The sequence below is a fragment of the Chelonoidis abingdonii genome, chromosome 4 (assembly GCF_003597395.2).
Source record: "Chelonoidis abingdonii isolate Lonesome George chromosome 4, CheloAbing_2.0, whole genome shotgun sequence".
NCBI classification, from domain to species: Eukaryota; Metazoa; Chordata; order Testudines; family Testudinidae; genus Chelonoidis; species Chelonoidis abingdonii.
In genome coordinates, this window is record NC_133772.1 from 23302434 (window position 1) to 23317190 (window position 14757).

The following is a 14757-nucleotide window of genomic DNA, read 5'->3' on the forward strand; positions in this document are numbered from 1 at the left end:
GCTGTGGGAAGCACACGGAGGGGCAGAGGATGCTGAATGCTCCAAGGAGAGACCCAGGAGGTGAAGACGTGTGAGCTTCTTGCCCTGAACAAATCTGCTCCGAGGGAGAGGAGGCTCCCCAAAGTCCTAACTGGCTTAGTGGGGAGCAGTTCCAGAGCATCACCTGGGGACTCCGTGGCAGCCCCTTGTATCAAATATTCACTGCTACATAAAATGAATAGTGCTGGTGAATATAAAAACAGGCTAAGTAGCAGTAGCTGTTTTGTTACTTGTAACTAGCACATAGTTTAAGCTTGACAACACTGGCATTAAGCCACTCTCCTCTGTTCGCTTCTGCTGCTTATGTGTATCTTCCAAGGCTTTAGGGTTAGCTCTCCTGGTTCCTGACTTGATCAAGAAAGTCCTTTGTCCATCTGTTCCATCTGAATGGTATTTGCTATTGGTTTATGGCATAGGGATCTCAAATGCCATTTGCAGCTGCCCTCAGACGCTACAGGTCCCAGCCTGCGGTGGCCCCTCTGGTGACTGTAGTCAGTGTTGTTTGATGCAAATTGGGCGTAGTCCTTCAGCTGTTTGCCAGTGCGGGAAAGACCGGCTGTTCCAGTGAATAGAGGCCTTCTTTTTAATCCACCATATTGACTAAACTGCATCAATAGCATTACTTTTCCAGTGGCTGCTTCCCTTCATAACCCACCCCATCGTATGCCCAGGTACTCGGAGGAGCATTCGACTGTTTGAATTTTCAGGGAGCACAAGATTTTAAGTCGACATGATCAGGGCCTAGATGTTTTCACTTTCGAATTTAGGATTGTTCTTCTCATGACTGCTTCAGTCTCTGCTCAACTTCCCTGCACCCGTCTCCATGATACAGCCTTGTATCTAGCATATGCTGTGCCTCTGTTGGACTTGCTAGTGGTTGGTCTTGCTGGAAGAAGGAACCTGGCAAGTCCTTAGTCACTTCTTGTCACTTGAACTTGGCATGTGTATTGCCATTCATGGCATAATACCAATATCATCTCTGAATAATGGCTGATATTCAACTAGTGTCTGTGTTTGTCTCACTGCTTTCCCTTTTCCTGTGAGTCTTCCATGCTTTCCTTCATCTTACTTTTTCCCTCTCCTGTAGCAGCTATAACTGTACTAATTTCATCTCTATATTGCTCTGGGTCCATTGATTTCTTTTGTTAATTGAGAATGCTACGTTCCTAGTATGCCTGCTGTTTAGGGTGCTATTTAGTGCAGCACTGTTCAGGAAGAAATATATTTTTCTATTTAAAAATGACTAATTCATTGGGCGCTGGGTGGCTTGAGGCACTGAATTTTCACTGACTGAGATTGGGGCTCAAATTTAGCTTGGGTGGCTGAGAGAAGAATTGAGTGGTGATCTCAGCAGGGATGCACGAACACATGCACTTTGGCACAAATGGTAGGTGACCAGGCACCAGAGTAGAAGATGCTGCCGTTCAGGGTGGCAGAGTGGTGAGGTACACAGGATGAAATTGCAGGGCTGCAGCAGATGCATTGATAGAACTATGCATGTGCTTTAGTCATAGTATGGGGATGGCTGGTACTTGGGTAGAGTGAGAGGCAGGACTGTAAGGTTAGCCTTCCCTTTGCTGTTGGAAATAGCTCTGCAGGCTGGAGAGTGAAGGACAGTAGAGTTAGTGTGTGTTGCAATCTGTATTTTTAAAGTTCCTCTACACAACTCTACTACAAGAACCTGCTTTACTACATAAAAGGCTTGGCTACACTTGCAATTTGCCTCGCTGGTGAGGGGGTTACAGCGCTGCAACTTACTCAGTGTCCACACTTACAAAGCTCAGTTGCAGCACTGGCTGTACCCCTGGTCTGCTACGGGTGTAGCGAATCCAGCGCTGGTGATGCAGCGCTGCTCATCAGGTGTGGACACTCACCAGCACTGTTGTTGGCCTCCAAGGTATTAAGAGGTATCCCAGAATTCCTGTCTACAACAAACCGGAAGGTACTCCCCGGAGCTACCAAACACAGCTGCTCTTTGCTCCAGCGACAAGCTGAGGCCTGAGGCTATTGGGAATGTTCATTAGCTGTGCGTGACGAACAACGCACGGGGGGGGGGGGGGGGGGGGGGGCGGAGAATCGACTTATCATGTCTGTAGCCTTTTACATTAAGAGTGATTGGAGAAGGGTGAGGACAAGGCCTAGAATTTGGCAAGGACAGGAGTCTACAGTCTGCTCCAAGAATCCATCCACGTCTGTCTCCCGCGCCCCTGTCTACACTTCCAACCCCACCCCTACGCTATTTGAACTGCAGAGGCAAGGACTGCACAGGTCTGCTCCAAAACATCCACTTCCCTGCTGGTCCCCCGACGCTCCCTGTCACACTCTCACCGCACCCCCCTCTTGTAAAAGGCACGTTGAGCCACTGAACGCTGGATACTGCCCACAATGCACCACTCAAAATCAGCGCTGCAACATGCTGCAAAATGTTGGCCACAGCTGCAACCAGCGCTGGTTAGCTGTGACGTTGTGCCACACTGCAGCGCTGTTCATACACAGTGTAACGACCACAGCTGTAACTCCCAGCGCTGCACATTTCCAAGTGTAGCCATACCCAAAGCTGCTTTTGTTTGGGCAGGAGGTTTGTGAAGAGGAAGGGTTAGAGAGTCTTAGTTGCCCCTGAGCTGCTTTCAAAACCATGGTCCCTGTGGCCATTGAGGCACTGATGTCAAACTCTTAGTAAATTGTAAGGAAAGTTCAGGTACCGTGTCCAGGGTTATCATATGTGGCTTTCAAGGACAGTAAGATGGAACACAGCCTACAAGAGAACGCTGCCATTCTTAAAACAGCTGTTTGAGTGGGTTTAGGCTGTAGCAGAATGGATGGTGCCTGAGGCTTCCTTTCTAATTCTTCAATGTGTTGTCCAGCCTCTTGTGTGCTTTCACATCTCTCCACTTCACTCACATTGCTGTTCTTTTTTTCTAGTGTTTGTGAACTAAATTTACACTTGTGGCCTATTATATCCTTGGTCTGTTTTGTCTGTCTTTCTGTCCACTCTGTGTCTCACTGTCTGCAGAACCTCCACCAGCTCAAACAGATTCACACCCTGAGGCAGATGAATGAGCAGCTGTTGGCTGAAAACAGGGCCTTGACCCGGGTCGTAGCCAGGCTGTCAGCGGCCACCGAGCCCCCAGAATCAGAAGAGCTATAGCTTCTTCCCCTCCAGTTCACCTCGCCTCCTTCCTCTGTTCCAGGCAGGTCTTTACTGTTATTGTCTGAATTGTCCCTTGCCCCTTTTAACTCTTCATGAAGGTGTTTGGTAGGCCTGTGGCTCAAAACACAGCATGTGGCAAAGGGCTGGTGGGCAAAGGATTCCCTCCCGCCCACTCTTAAAAAACCCAACTTTCCAGCATGACATAGTTCTGTGTTTGACTCCACAGTTTAGAGTAAACTGCGTTTGGCTTCTCTGCTCTTTGCCCCACCTTGGAGATGCTGGCCTCATCGCTTTTGCAAATCACCCATACTCCAGGAGTGCATTTTCCATGTGTGGGCTTGAGATTGGAGAGCATCGTCCTGCATAAATAGAAGACTTCAACCACTCTCCCCTTTCCTCAGAAACTCCTGAGCAGAGGACACAGTAGGGGCTGGAGTGGATAACAAACTGCTTCTCAAAACCTCATGCTTTTCTGGGACTCTTAATGCTGATAAATGGACATGTTACTCGTTTTCTAAATTCCAGTGAGTTTGCCAGCACCATCCATTATATCTTAAAGTGGGAGCATTTATTGCAGCATGTAATTGATCATACCAGGTACTATGAGTCGCTCTTATTTCACCTTGGTAGAGCTGTATCAGAAGTCAGTAGCTAGCAACTAATACTCACTGCCTGTGACACTAGGATTATCTGAAGTCAGAGTTAACGTCCTCCTGTGGAGACTGTGAATAAGCATTACACATCTTAAATGAGAGCTGTTTATAAAAGTCTGGCACTTAGCAGTTGAAAGCTGTGTTCTTTTTAACTTTACTTGTCTAAGGAAACCGTTTCCCCCTCTGTGTTTTGAAGGGCACGTGTTGACTGGGACTTTAATGCAGTATTTACAATATCCCCCAAGCAATCTGTTAAAAGGTTAACATGAGCAGGTAGGAGGCATGCAAGATGCATTTGCTTTTTTCACAATTGTTAAATTTACTGCAGAGCAATTACTGTTTGAAAGCCCCAAAGTTGTCTGTTTCGATCAGCTTTGTGCATCTCATGCCGTGCAGTTAGGTCTCTTCTCTTGTGCTTTTTCTTGCTCAGTGTTAAAATTAAGAGAACTAAAAATGTAAATCCTAACTGTCCCCTCCAAGCCCCCTAACAGTAGCAAGTTACCATATATACTCGTTCATAAGCTGATTTCCTTAGTAAGAAAGGGAAGCACCAGAGAAGGAAGTATAGAGAAGGAGAGGTGGGATGCAGCTCTGCCCCCCCACAGAGGAGGCAAGAAGAGACAGCAGAGCCAGAAGAGAAGAGGCGGGACCAGAGTGTCTCTGCTTCTGGCCACGCTGCTCCCCCTGCAGCCTCCCAGCCTCCGGGGCTGGGAGGCTGCAGCCATGCTGCTCAACCCCGACCTCAGAACAGGCTGTGGCCGTGCTGCCTGGCCCGAGGGAGCACACTGAGGTCGTGCCGCCCGGCCCAGCTAGCTGGAACATGCTGCGGCTGCGCCACCCGGTCTGGCCTGCCGGAGCAGGCTGCGACGGTGCTGCCCAGCCTGCCAGAGCAGTTCTAGCCAGGCCAAAGACAGACTCCCCTGGCCTGCCCCAGATAAGGCGGAAAGGATGGGATGGGGAGAGTGTGGGGGTCCTGGGCTAGGGGTGGGGGTCATGTGGGAGTGGTCATGGGGGTTACTCCCCTGACTCCCAGCTTCTCACCCCAAAAACATTTCCCCACCAGTTGCTGTCCCAGCCCGTCAGGGTAAGCAGCTGGCGCGCCAGGACACTTTGTTTACTTAGGTTTACTTCCATGCCTGTGGACACTTGAGGTAAACAAACCATCTCGGCCCACCAGTGCTTAGCCTGATTGCCCGGGAGCCAAAGTTTGCTGACCCTTGAATTATAGGATCGGCTTATGAATGGGTCATAAAAAAAAATCTATTTTTACTTATCCATCTTGAGGGGGTCGACTTATAAACGAACCAGCTTATGATCAAGTATATACACGTAGTTGGTTTTTTATTGGTAAAATTGACCTGTTGCTTAAATGCCAATAAAAATATTCCAAACAAATGCTTGCCTTTCAAACCAACACACAGACCACCAGCACAGCCATTAAAAACAAAACAAAAGATCACTCATTAAATCCCCACCCCACCCTTGCAACCCACAACCACATTACGCCTCCTTCACTCATACAAATCATGCAGCATTTAACTCAGACAACATGGCATGGTTACCTTCTCTTTGGCATGCTGAATGCCGTTGTGCAGTGGTAGACATTTGTGGGGGCAGTGTAGATTTGTAGCTGTTTAAGCCTGCTTTGTTGTCTTCACTGTTAATGGAGGGAATTGCTTAAGTGGAAATAGTGTATAATGGTGTGTGTCACTCTTGGGAGTTGTCTGCTGGCAGCAGTGTCAATGTAAGTGATCTAAGGAGGCAGTAGAGTTGTTTTTCCAGTAGCTGTTTGTGGTATGAACTGAGTTTGCATGTTAGCTAGTGAATTCTTGGCTCCTTGTGGGTGTGCTGAATTGTCCGCGCTTGAGCAAAATCAACAGATTCTTAAAGATTTGTGAGTTTGTTTGGGGGACTTTCCCAGGTTTTTGGAATCGATCTCGACATTGATATTAATTGACATGGATAAGTTATCAGTGTTGCCTATCGTCATCAACTTATCCCGTTTTCAATCGATTGTAGGAGCCATGAGTCCAGGGCTTAATCTATACCAGTGTGAGCCATGAGAATTTTTTCATAGCACAGTTTAGTGTAGAGAAGACTAAACTTGTTGGATGTAAACTGCCCTGTCCTCTACCTGGAATTTCTGACTTGGCCATTTAAAGTTGACCTGCAAGGGAAAAAATGGGTTTGTGTCTCTTTCAGCTTTGTGTGGCCTGGAAGGCTTTGAAAACATACTGCTTACCCTGGAGGACTGGTGCAATGACATCCCAAGAGGAGAAGGGAATAGTCTGCCACTGTTTTGATTTTTAACACCTATTAACTGAAATTACTAATGAACACTGTACAGGAAGGAAGGATTTGCTCTGTCAATGTCTTCCTCCTCCTTCAGGTGCAATATGAAAGCTTGCAATACACAGAAAAGTCAGGGAAGACCAGACTTGCATCTGATTTTTTACTAAGGGCTTCTATACATTTACCCAGGGATTGACGCATTGATGGTCAATTTAGCTGGTTTAGTGAAGACGTGCTAAATCGACCGCCGATCGCTCTCCCGTCGACTCATGCACTCTACCAGATTGAGAAGAGTAGGGTGAGGCAATGGGAGAGCATAGTGTGGACGCTATTAACATAAACCTTTCCGGTCTCCCTTGTCTACCATAAAGAGGCAAAAACAGGGCATGCACGTAACTTTCTAAAAATACTTCAGGTCACCCTCAAAGTCAGTTTGTCAATCGTAACTTGTCATCGGCAATCGATTCACGATCTAATGATCAAGCTCTAAAATGATTCCCTCATCCTAGCCCTGCCTTTGTCCTGCTGCTTAACTCATTTCATGTAGTGCTGGCATAACTTTAAGAAAGCATGCTGCCTCCGAACCTCCCAGTCTGGGTCCTTCGGCTCGTCCATGCACTGTCATTCCAGAGAGCTGCCTCCGTGGCCGCACCTGTTCACATCTCTCTAATGGGCTGATCAGAATTGCAGAGGGTTTTGGAAAATCTCATAAGCAAGCAGCAGATGCGAAGTGTTCAGTACTGAAAGCACGCCGCGCTTATCCCCTGTCACTCCAGCTTTGAGTCTCCTGAACTGCTGTAATTCAGTGTGTATGTTCCTCTCCACCGGCTGCTGGCTCCCATTAGCCTGGTGAGGCTTTTGTGACGGTAAGAATGAGCCGTGTAACCCTTCCCCTTCCTTTGTCTTTGTGCAGGTTTTGACAGAGCTGAAGTCAGACAATCAGAGGCTGAAAGATGAAAATGGAGCACTCATCCGTGTCATCAGCAAACTCTCCAAGTAGGACGTCGGAGGGAAGGATGGAAGGAGGGGGCTTCTGTGCACAAGCTGCCAACCCTGCCACCCAGCCCCCAACCGCCTCTTGCCCTCCAATCAAAAGTACAGCAAGCCTTTCAGCCGTGGGAACAATGCGTCTCGCACTCCCCTGTCCCGTCCCCTCATTGTACATTCCCTTAGCACCCCTCTGAATGCACCCCTCAGCCATTTTATTGTTTTAATTTAAGCATGTCGTGGTATCTTGGACATTTTATTCAAGGGGAAAAGAAACATGAGAACTGGGTTTGAGCTGCCAAAACTTCCTGCCACAAACCCAGCCTTGTCCACATTGGACTCCAGTCTGGAGCAGAGAAGCTTCTACTGTAATAAGCGATACAGAAATGACTCTGTAGAAGTGATCCGACGGGTCCAGAACCTTTGTAGCTGGGGCCGGGGGGACATGAGCGGGAGCTGTACACTGAGGATGTATGTCAGCTGCCCATTTGGCGTTGGGGGTCCGGTTACAATGTGATGCTGTGAAAGCCACGAGGACTCGTTTCTGTGACAGACTGTGATGACAGCTGCTTTGCACGGAGGCTCTGTTCTCCTATCGTCCCAGTAGCTGACTCTCTATTTAACGTACGATTTTAAATCTGTTCGCTATCTTCATTTCTGAATCCCAGTTTCAGACCCTCCCTCCCCCCCTTTTGCCCATGCTTTGTTTCTGCAGCCCAGGTGATCGTGGGTCACTCTGTACTCCTTCCACAGTTGCTATCTCAGTTACTATCCAGGTAATAGCATCTGCTAATTGCATCTGGGCTCTTTCCTCTTGTGATAAGATTCATCACTGATATTGGCCAGGGTCTCTGATGAAGGAGAAACTGAAGCAGCAGAGGTCAGCTGCTGCCCTCATACGCACATGTAACAAATCTGGGTGTGAATATCCATGCAGGGAGGTACGCATGCACAAGTAACCAACCCCCATCTTCCAGTAGCAACAGGATGAGCATTTGTCTGTTAGTATTACTTACAGGATAGCACCCTGCAAAGTACTCGGAGCAGATGTCTGGTGTGCTTGTTTTAATTTCAAACAAGAGCAAAAACAAATGAAAATACAGGTGTATTTTGAGTTGGCTTTATAGGGGGTGAGGGTGGAGAGGCCGTATTTGGCTACAAAAAGGATAGTCCAGCCTTTGATGGCAAATCCTGACACAGCTAATACAGCAAGGTTGAGAAACCTTAAGCAGTGATCAGTTGCCAGCTCCACGTCATTAGAGGGTGTAATTGTTTTCATTTAATAGTGGCCAGAATGAGCCAGTGTAGGGTGTGTACTGGTAACCAGATCTGTGGGGGTAAACTGTTTTTTGATTGCTGGAAGCTAGCAACAGGATTTGACCTGGATGAAAACCTCAAAGGGTTCTTTCATGTCCTATGTACTTAGAACAATTTGGAAGTTTTCACTTCCAAGGGCATTAAGATGGTGACTCCTCCAGATGTTACACACGTCTCTTTCTAGCTTCCAGTGGAAGCCGGGCATTAACTTGTTAACACATCTGCTGAGCCTACTGTTAGAGGACTATTTGTGGTGGATTCGGGAAGGGACCCTCCTTGTTCAGAGATTCCAGCACTGGCGCAGATGATGTGAGTCTAGCCACTATGTTGACAGGGACAGATGAGTAACTTGAACATGGATATTATTCTCATAATTGCTCAGCAGGGTAAAGTCTAACTCCGTCTTTAGCATCTCGGTTATTGCGTCAGTAGGTGTTGGCCTGAGGCAGAGTTTCTTATCTCCCTTCTATTTTTTGTATGCAAAACTTGGTTTTGTATGTACTCTCCAGCTCCTGTGGTGCATCCACCATCCTCTCAGCTGAGCAGGATGACAAGACCCACTTCAGAGCCTCAGTGGCATCACTTGTGTGTGACGGGAGACACCATTTTTCCTCCGAATGCATTGAGTTGTTGCAACTGCAACACATCTAGTCAGGAGGGGAAGAGATCAAAACCAATCATGGCACCTGGGCCTTCTGCATAGCACTGTCTCTGAGCCAGGGATCCATTTTACTCCTTCTAGAACTTCATAGCATCAGGAATTAAAATGGTCAAATGCTTATCTGGTTTAATTCCTCATACCCAAGCGCTGCTCTCCTCTTGTAAGCACTTGTTCTCTGGGGTTTTCCCCATCCCCCTGGAATTTTCATTTTATGGCCCACTGCTTGCTTCAGATTTGGACTGTTAAGTCTAGATGTGACAGGAGCTTGTTCCCTTCCTATGTATATGGAGGTAGAGGTTCTACACCTGTCAGTGGCCTACGGAGAGCAATGTCTTTCAGCTGGCTGGTATGCTATTGCGAGTCTCTCACCAACTTGTTTTCCATTGGACAAGAACCACTGCTTTTTTCAACCCAGTCTGCAGTATTCCATTCTGCACTATGAGTTTGCCACTACCTACCCGGACCATTAAAAAGACAAAATTCAGGGAATTCTTCTTCTTTACTGCACTTGATCCTAACGAAGAATCTGCAGTAGGTAATATGGGATGCAAGAGACATGAATCTCATGTAGTATCATGTGACGCCAAGACACTTTAAATTAGGTGTCTGTTTTAGCACTAGGTTTATCATCCTAATCTCTGTCTAGGTTAGAACTCAGAACAACAATTTAATGTCATTGACTAGCCAGAGCCACAAGCATTTCATAGTAATACAATGCTGTTGTACTCCAGCTTGGTCAGACTGTTTCTTGGGCTCAGTTGACTTTTGCTGACTTAACTATCCCACTGAGGAGATACGGTGCAAGACACACGGCTTTCTATGCTCAAGGCAGAGTGCATAGAAAGCAGTTTTTTAAAAATGTTCCCTATTTTAATCCATAGCATTTGCCAGTGGTCTCCCCTAGAATGCACTAGAGCTTTTTCCAAGCAATTGCTTGGGGGTGAACCCATTTTTATCCAAGAAACTTAGCATAACTTGCAGCTGCAGTAGCTGAGGGACAGTTTTAATGTGCTTCTTAATTTATCTAGCAGGCTTTCCTGGTAAATTATTTCCCTATAACAAGCAAAGTTTACACTTGTCTTTTTAACTGGCAGTGAAATCTAGAGAAGTGTTTCTTCTGGATAAAAAATGCTCCATTTTTTTCACATGCAAGGATTAGATTTTAGCCAGGTTGTGTGCAAGGATGACCTAGCATTGCAGTGACTCCTAGAATTTTCTCTGTCAAATAGAAACTTGGTGAGGAGGAAAACGTGGAAGTTTAGATCTATGTATTCTAAACACACTTGGGAAATGTGGACAGTGCAGGGTGTGCGTGAGAATTCTGTTTAAATTGAGAGAGAAGTCCTCTGCCTCTTACAGCTACTTTCCCACCCATAAAAGACTTGCATCAAAGCTGAACTTCAGAAATACCCTTGCATCTTTTGAAGTGCTTTTATATCTCTCATAAATCCTTATGCTGCAAGCTATGTGCTACTCTGCCTTTGACTAACTGGGCCATGTAGGTAACAAAGGACCACAGACATAACCTGAAATGAGGAAGAAATGTTCTTTAGCGTGGATTCAGGTTTCAGTTTCATTGCTCACAAATTGCAAAGCTAGAGTTTATTGAAGTGGGAGTGGGTCTGTTTGTCAAAGGAGAGTTCTGGGTGAAATCGAAAGCTTGCTAAGAGGTGTACCGGGGTGCTGGAGTTTGCAAAAAAGCACTCTCCACTTGCATAGGGAATGTAGCTAGTCTTGAAAGCTGCCAGTGTGGGACAGATCTGGAGTGATGGGCTGTATTGGCTGGAGATTAAGGTGGGCGTTCATATTTTTGAGTAAACATGAATGAATTGGAGGTCATTGCATGGGAGTGACCTCTGAGCTATTAAAGGACAATGCATTTTTTAAAAAGAGAACAGAGGCAAAGTGGAGTCTGTTTAGGATAGGTGTATTGTCAGTGTGGCTTCAGTTCTGTTACACCATGTGACTGGGGATTTCATCTAATGGATATTGATGTGGGACAGTGGTGACAGCAGCTCGCTGTACCAATATTGATCTGCTGTGTGTTGAAGTAGTGAATTGATTAGTCTAGAGAGCAGGCCAAATGTGCCTCAGCCAATCAGAGAGCAACTTATCTGCAGTGGTGCAGGTTTTTATAAGTGTACTGCACTCTTACGAATAAGCTGGTTTCAGACTGGTTAAGGGTTTTTGTGTCTTTTTGGTTTTGATCAGTGAATAAAGTCAGCCATACAGAAATCGGATTGGCTGGCACAGTCTCCAGATAATTTTACAGCACTTCCATTTCATCATAAAATGCGGCAGATTATACCCAGTTGGTTTGGGCTTTCACCAGCCATTACAGGTCTCTCTCCCTTACAGCTATCAGTCATAAGACACTGGAGTATGACCAATAATCAATCAGTGGACAAAGTGCATGTGACACAGGTATTGTACTGTTCTCTTTGAATTGTGACGTGTCCATTGGTGAAAGGTCAGTTCAGTCCCAACTCTGTTTGGAAGGACTTGATTTAAGGGCGTGAACTCTAGTGCTAGAGTCTAGTTGGTGGGAAGCAAGTTAGATTGTTTTCAAAGCCATTCTGTACAAAGCTTGTCAGTCCATAACACACTTCAGCCCTCTGCAGGGGAAAGAACGTTCCAACCCTGATTCTACCCATCATGCTTGGGGCTGAGCAAGCTGGTAAGAACTTCACCATGTTTGCCCAGGATAGGTTGAAGAACTCTTTCCATTGCTAATAGAGGACTTTCTCCCTGCTGACTGCAATACCTAGGGCGAGTCTCCAGCAACCGATAAGCCCTCAGAGATGAAGGCTAGGTTTTCCTGGATTTGTCTCATTCATCCATCAGCTAGGTTGAGCCTCTAACTTCCAAGGGTAATGGAGTCTCAGGCCATGCTTTGAAATGCTGGTCATGTTGTACATATGCTTTAAAGTTTCCACTTCTCTCTCCTTTCCTGTCCTCCTCCACCAAATGCCGTAGCTGCTATTACTTTTTCTAGACTATTGCACTGCTGATACGTTCATAGTGCTTAAATGTTATCTCCTTCTTTCTGGCTCTGAGTGAGGGAACCACTGGAAAAATTCCAAATGACCTCACTGGGATAAATAAAGTGCAGATTTGCACTGAGCCAGCAAGGGAGCTATCCTTACCACAATTGGGTGTTGAAAACGAATCTAGGTCTGGGATCTTTGTGATGCTGAACAGAATTCGGAGGTGGTCCACAAAATACGGCTGTGTGGAAAAGGTACGTGTTCTCAACCATCCAGGGCTTCCCTAATTCAGAGCCACCAGCATCAGTGTATAGGGTTGCTTTGTTTTGTGTCCTTGGCAATAACATACTGAAGAAATGCTCCCTTTTGCTAGCTGGTGATCAGGTCTTTTGATGCACCGGAGAGTTCTCTTGCATAGACTTGTCCAAAGGCCATTTCGGAGGCAGGAAGAGTTGTCTTGCCCCCGGTCTGAGGTTCCCCTGCAATTGTTCCGGGGTAAAAGGATCTGGTAGTGACTGGTTACTCCCTGTGAATGCAGGCTGTGGAAGGCCTATGTCGGACTGCTGTTGCTATTAACAGGCTGATCGGCCATACTAGACTGAAGGAAGGTGAAGAGAAAGAAGACTGTCCGAGCTTTGCAGCTGTCGTTGGTGAGAGGAATCTCTGAAGCTGGAGTTCTTGTCTGACACTTCCAGATCGACTCTGGCTGGATTCACAATCCTTTGTTTTGCAGTAGGTTTCCTTTTTCCAAACTTCCATCTTGGTTATTCCCTTTCCCATTGGACTGTTACCATCCAGAAGCACAGAGCAGCTCCTGAAACTGTTTGGAACCAGTATTTCCTCCTCGACTCTGTCTGCTTTCGCTGCCCTCTGAAAAGATGGATTGATGTGGGAGCTGAAGTGGGTTCTAACATAGAAAGTAAAATGGCTTTTAAAAAAAGGTGGGGGGAGGATTGAAATAGGGTTGGAAAAAATCCACAATGGCAATTTCCTGAATGACTGTTTAGTTCACTGCAGTGTTTGTAGTTAGACCCAGCTTTAAGGTACTGTCTCCAGACCCTAGGAGCATCCCATGACCAGTTCACAGAAGGCTGCACCTGAAATGCAGACCAGCTTTAGGGTTGATTCTTCTTCCTCCATAAGTCTCTTTCCCCTAAAGGCCAATCCCCTAATTCTGCCTGAGGTGAGAATTGGTTACTTGATTGATGTGGTTCTTTAAATAGTTCCCTGGGCAATGCTTTGGCTGCAACAGGGCAAAACATTTGATGAGCTTTGTTTTCTTGAGCATATCCTGTTGAGGAAGCCAGGTGTTTGCCAGGGAGTGTGCTCACCCCTCGAATGCTAACCCTTGGAAGAGATGAATTGACTGGGGTGTTGGTGCGTCACCTTTCCAAGCAGTACATGTGCTGTACTTACCTTTTGTAAGGAGAGTTTTACAGCTCGTTGTAAATACACTACTTGGAGAAAGCTTATGAAATGGTGGGGAAGAATGTATTTTTATGCAACTTTGAGTGGCCTTTCAAACCCTGAGACGAATGATTTGTTTTACTGGTGGTTGTTATATAGTATTATGTGTTTGAAAGTTTGGGAATAATATTCACAGCTATATGATGCTTGTAAACACAACAGTATTTATAAATGGATAAAATAAAACAGTGTTTTAACTTTTGCCTCTCAGTCTGTCTAGCAGGGTGTAGAATAGTGCAAAACAGACCTGATTCTTCCCCTCCCAAGTCAACCAGACACAGGATAGGTCAGCCTTGGGATGGGTCTTTCCCTTCTGCTGAGCCTCTTGCATTAAAGATGAAGTTAAAAGCACAGAAAACGTTCTGTCCCCTTTATCGCTCCCGTGGGTCTCAAAGGCTTACCAAAAATTTCCTTCTGGTTTTGTTTTTCTGCATTAGAAATACCTGGTCCTGACTCAGTTGAGAGCAGGACAAACTCCAGTTCTGGCTTCAGTCCATTGTGACCTCCCTGGGGAACATTAATTCATTTTTCTTGTTTAATTTGATCTGGGGTAACCGACCAGTTTGTCCGTGTGTTTATAAAAAGGCTTCCTGAGTGTTCTGTTGGGAGCACACTATTCTAGTTCAGAAACATTCTAATAACGAACAGTCGGGTCCAGTTCCCCAGCACAAAGAGGGGAGTGAGATCTCCATCATTCTGATTTTTCTGTCGTTAAACAAAACCCAGCTTCTTACAACCAAAGGCCCTTAGAAACATCCTCCATTCGTAAGGTGCACTCGTTCACCTTTAACAGTAAGATATGCAATTGAGCTATGCACTATAAGCAGCTTCAAGGACAGACCCTGCATACAAGGTGGTAAGAAGAGTGAGAAATGCTTGAGTGGCAGGGGGTGGAGGGCAGGAGTGTAGACATGGAAAAGGTGGAAACTCATCCCTTATTTCTGGGGTAAAAGTGGGATGGGGCCAGGCCTGAATGACAGTACAGCTGTTACTCAGTGGAGAGAGGACAGACTTAGGAACACATACAGGGGAGTGAAATTGTAGCCATCAGTTATTGACTGTGGAATCAGGTGGAGCACAGAAGCTTAAGGGGAACATGCAGCATTTCCCAGAGGTGTCCCATCTTTGCATCAGCTCATGGCAGTTTGCACCCTGCATAGGATGTTCATTAGCACAAGGAGATGGGCCACTACCCAAGCTTTA

The 14757-nt window shown here is 46.2% G+C and overlaps 1 protein-coding gene across 3 annotated transcripts in view; it reads left to right on the plus strand.

The window, feature by feature from the left end:
* Positions 1-13756, plus strand: part of PPP1R12B (protein phosphatase 1 regulatory subunit 12B) — a 127586-nt gene extending 113830 nt beyond the window's left edge. For all 3 annotated transcript variants that reach the window (XM_032791888.2, XM_032791889.2, XM_032791892.2), the window contains one exon: positions 7049-13756. In XM_032791888.2, coding sequence (XP_032647779.1) covers positions 7049-7135 — 87 coding nt within the window. In that variant the 3' untranslated portion in view covers positions 7136-13756. The remainder of the gene's footprint in view (positions 1-7048) is intronic.
* Positions 13757-14757: the final 1001 nt, after the last annotated feature.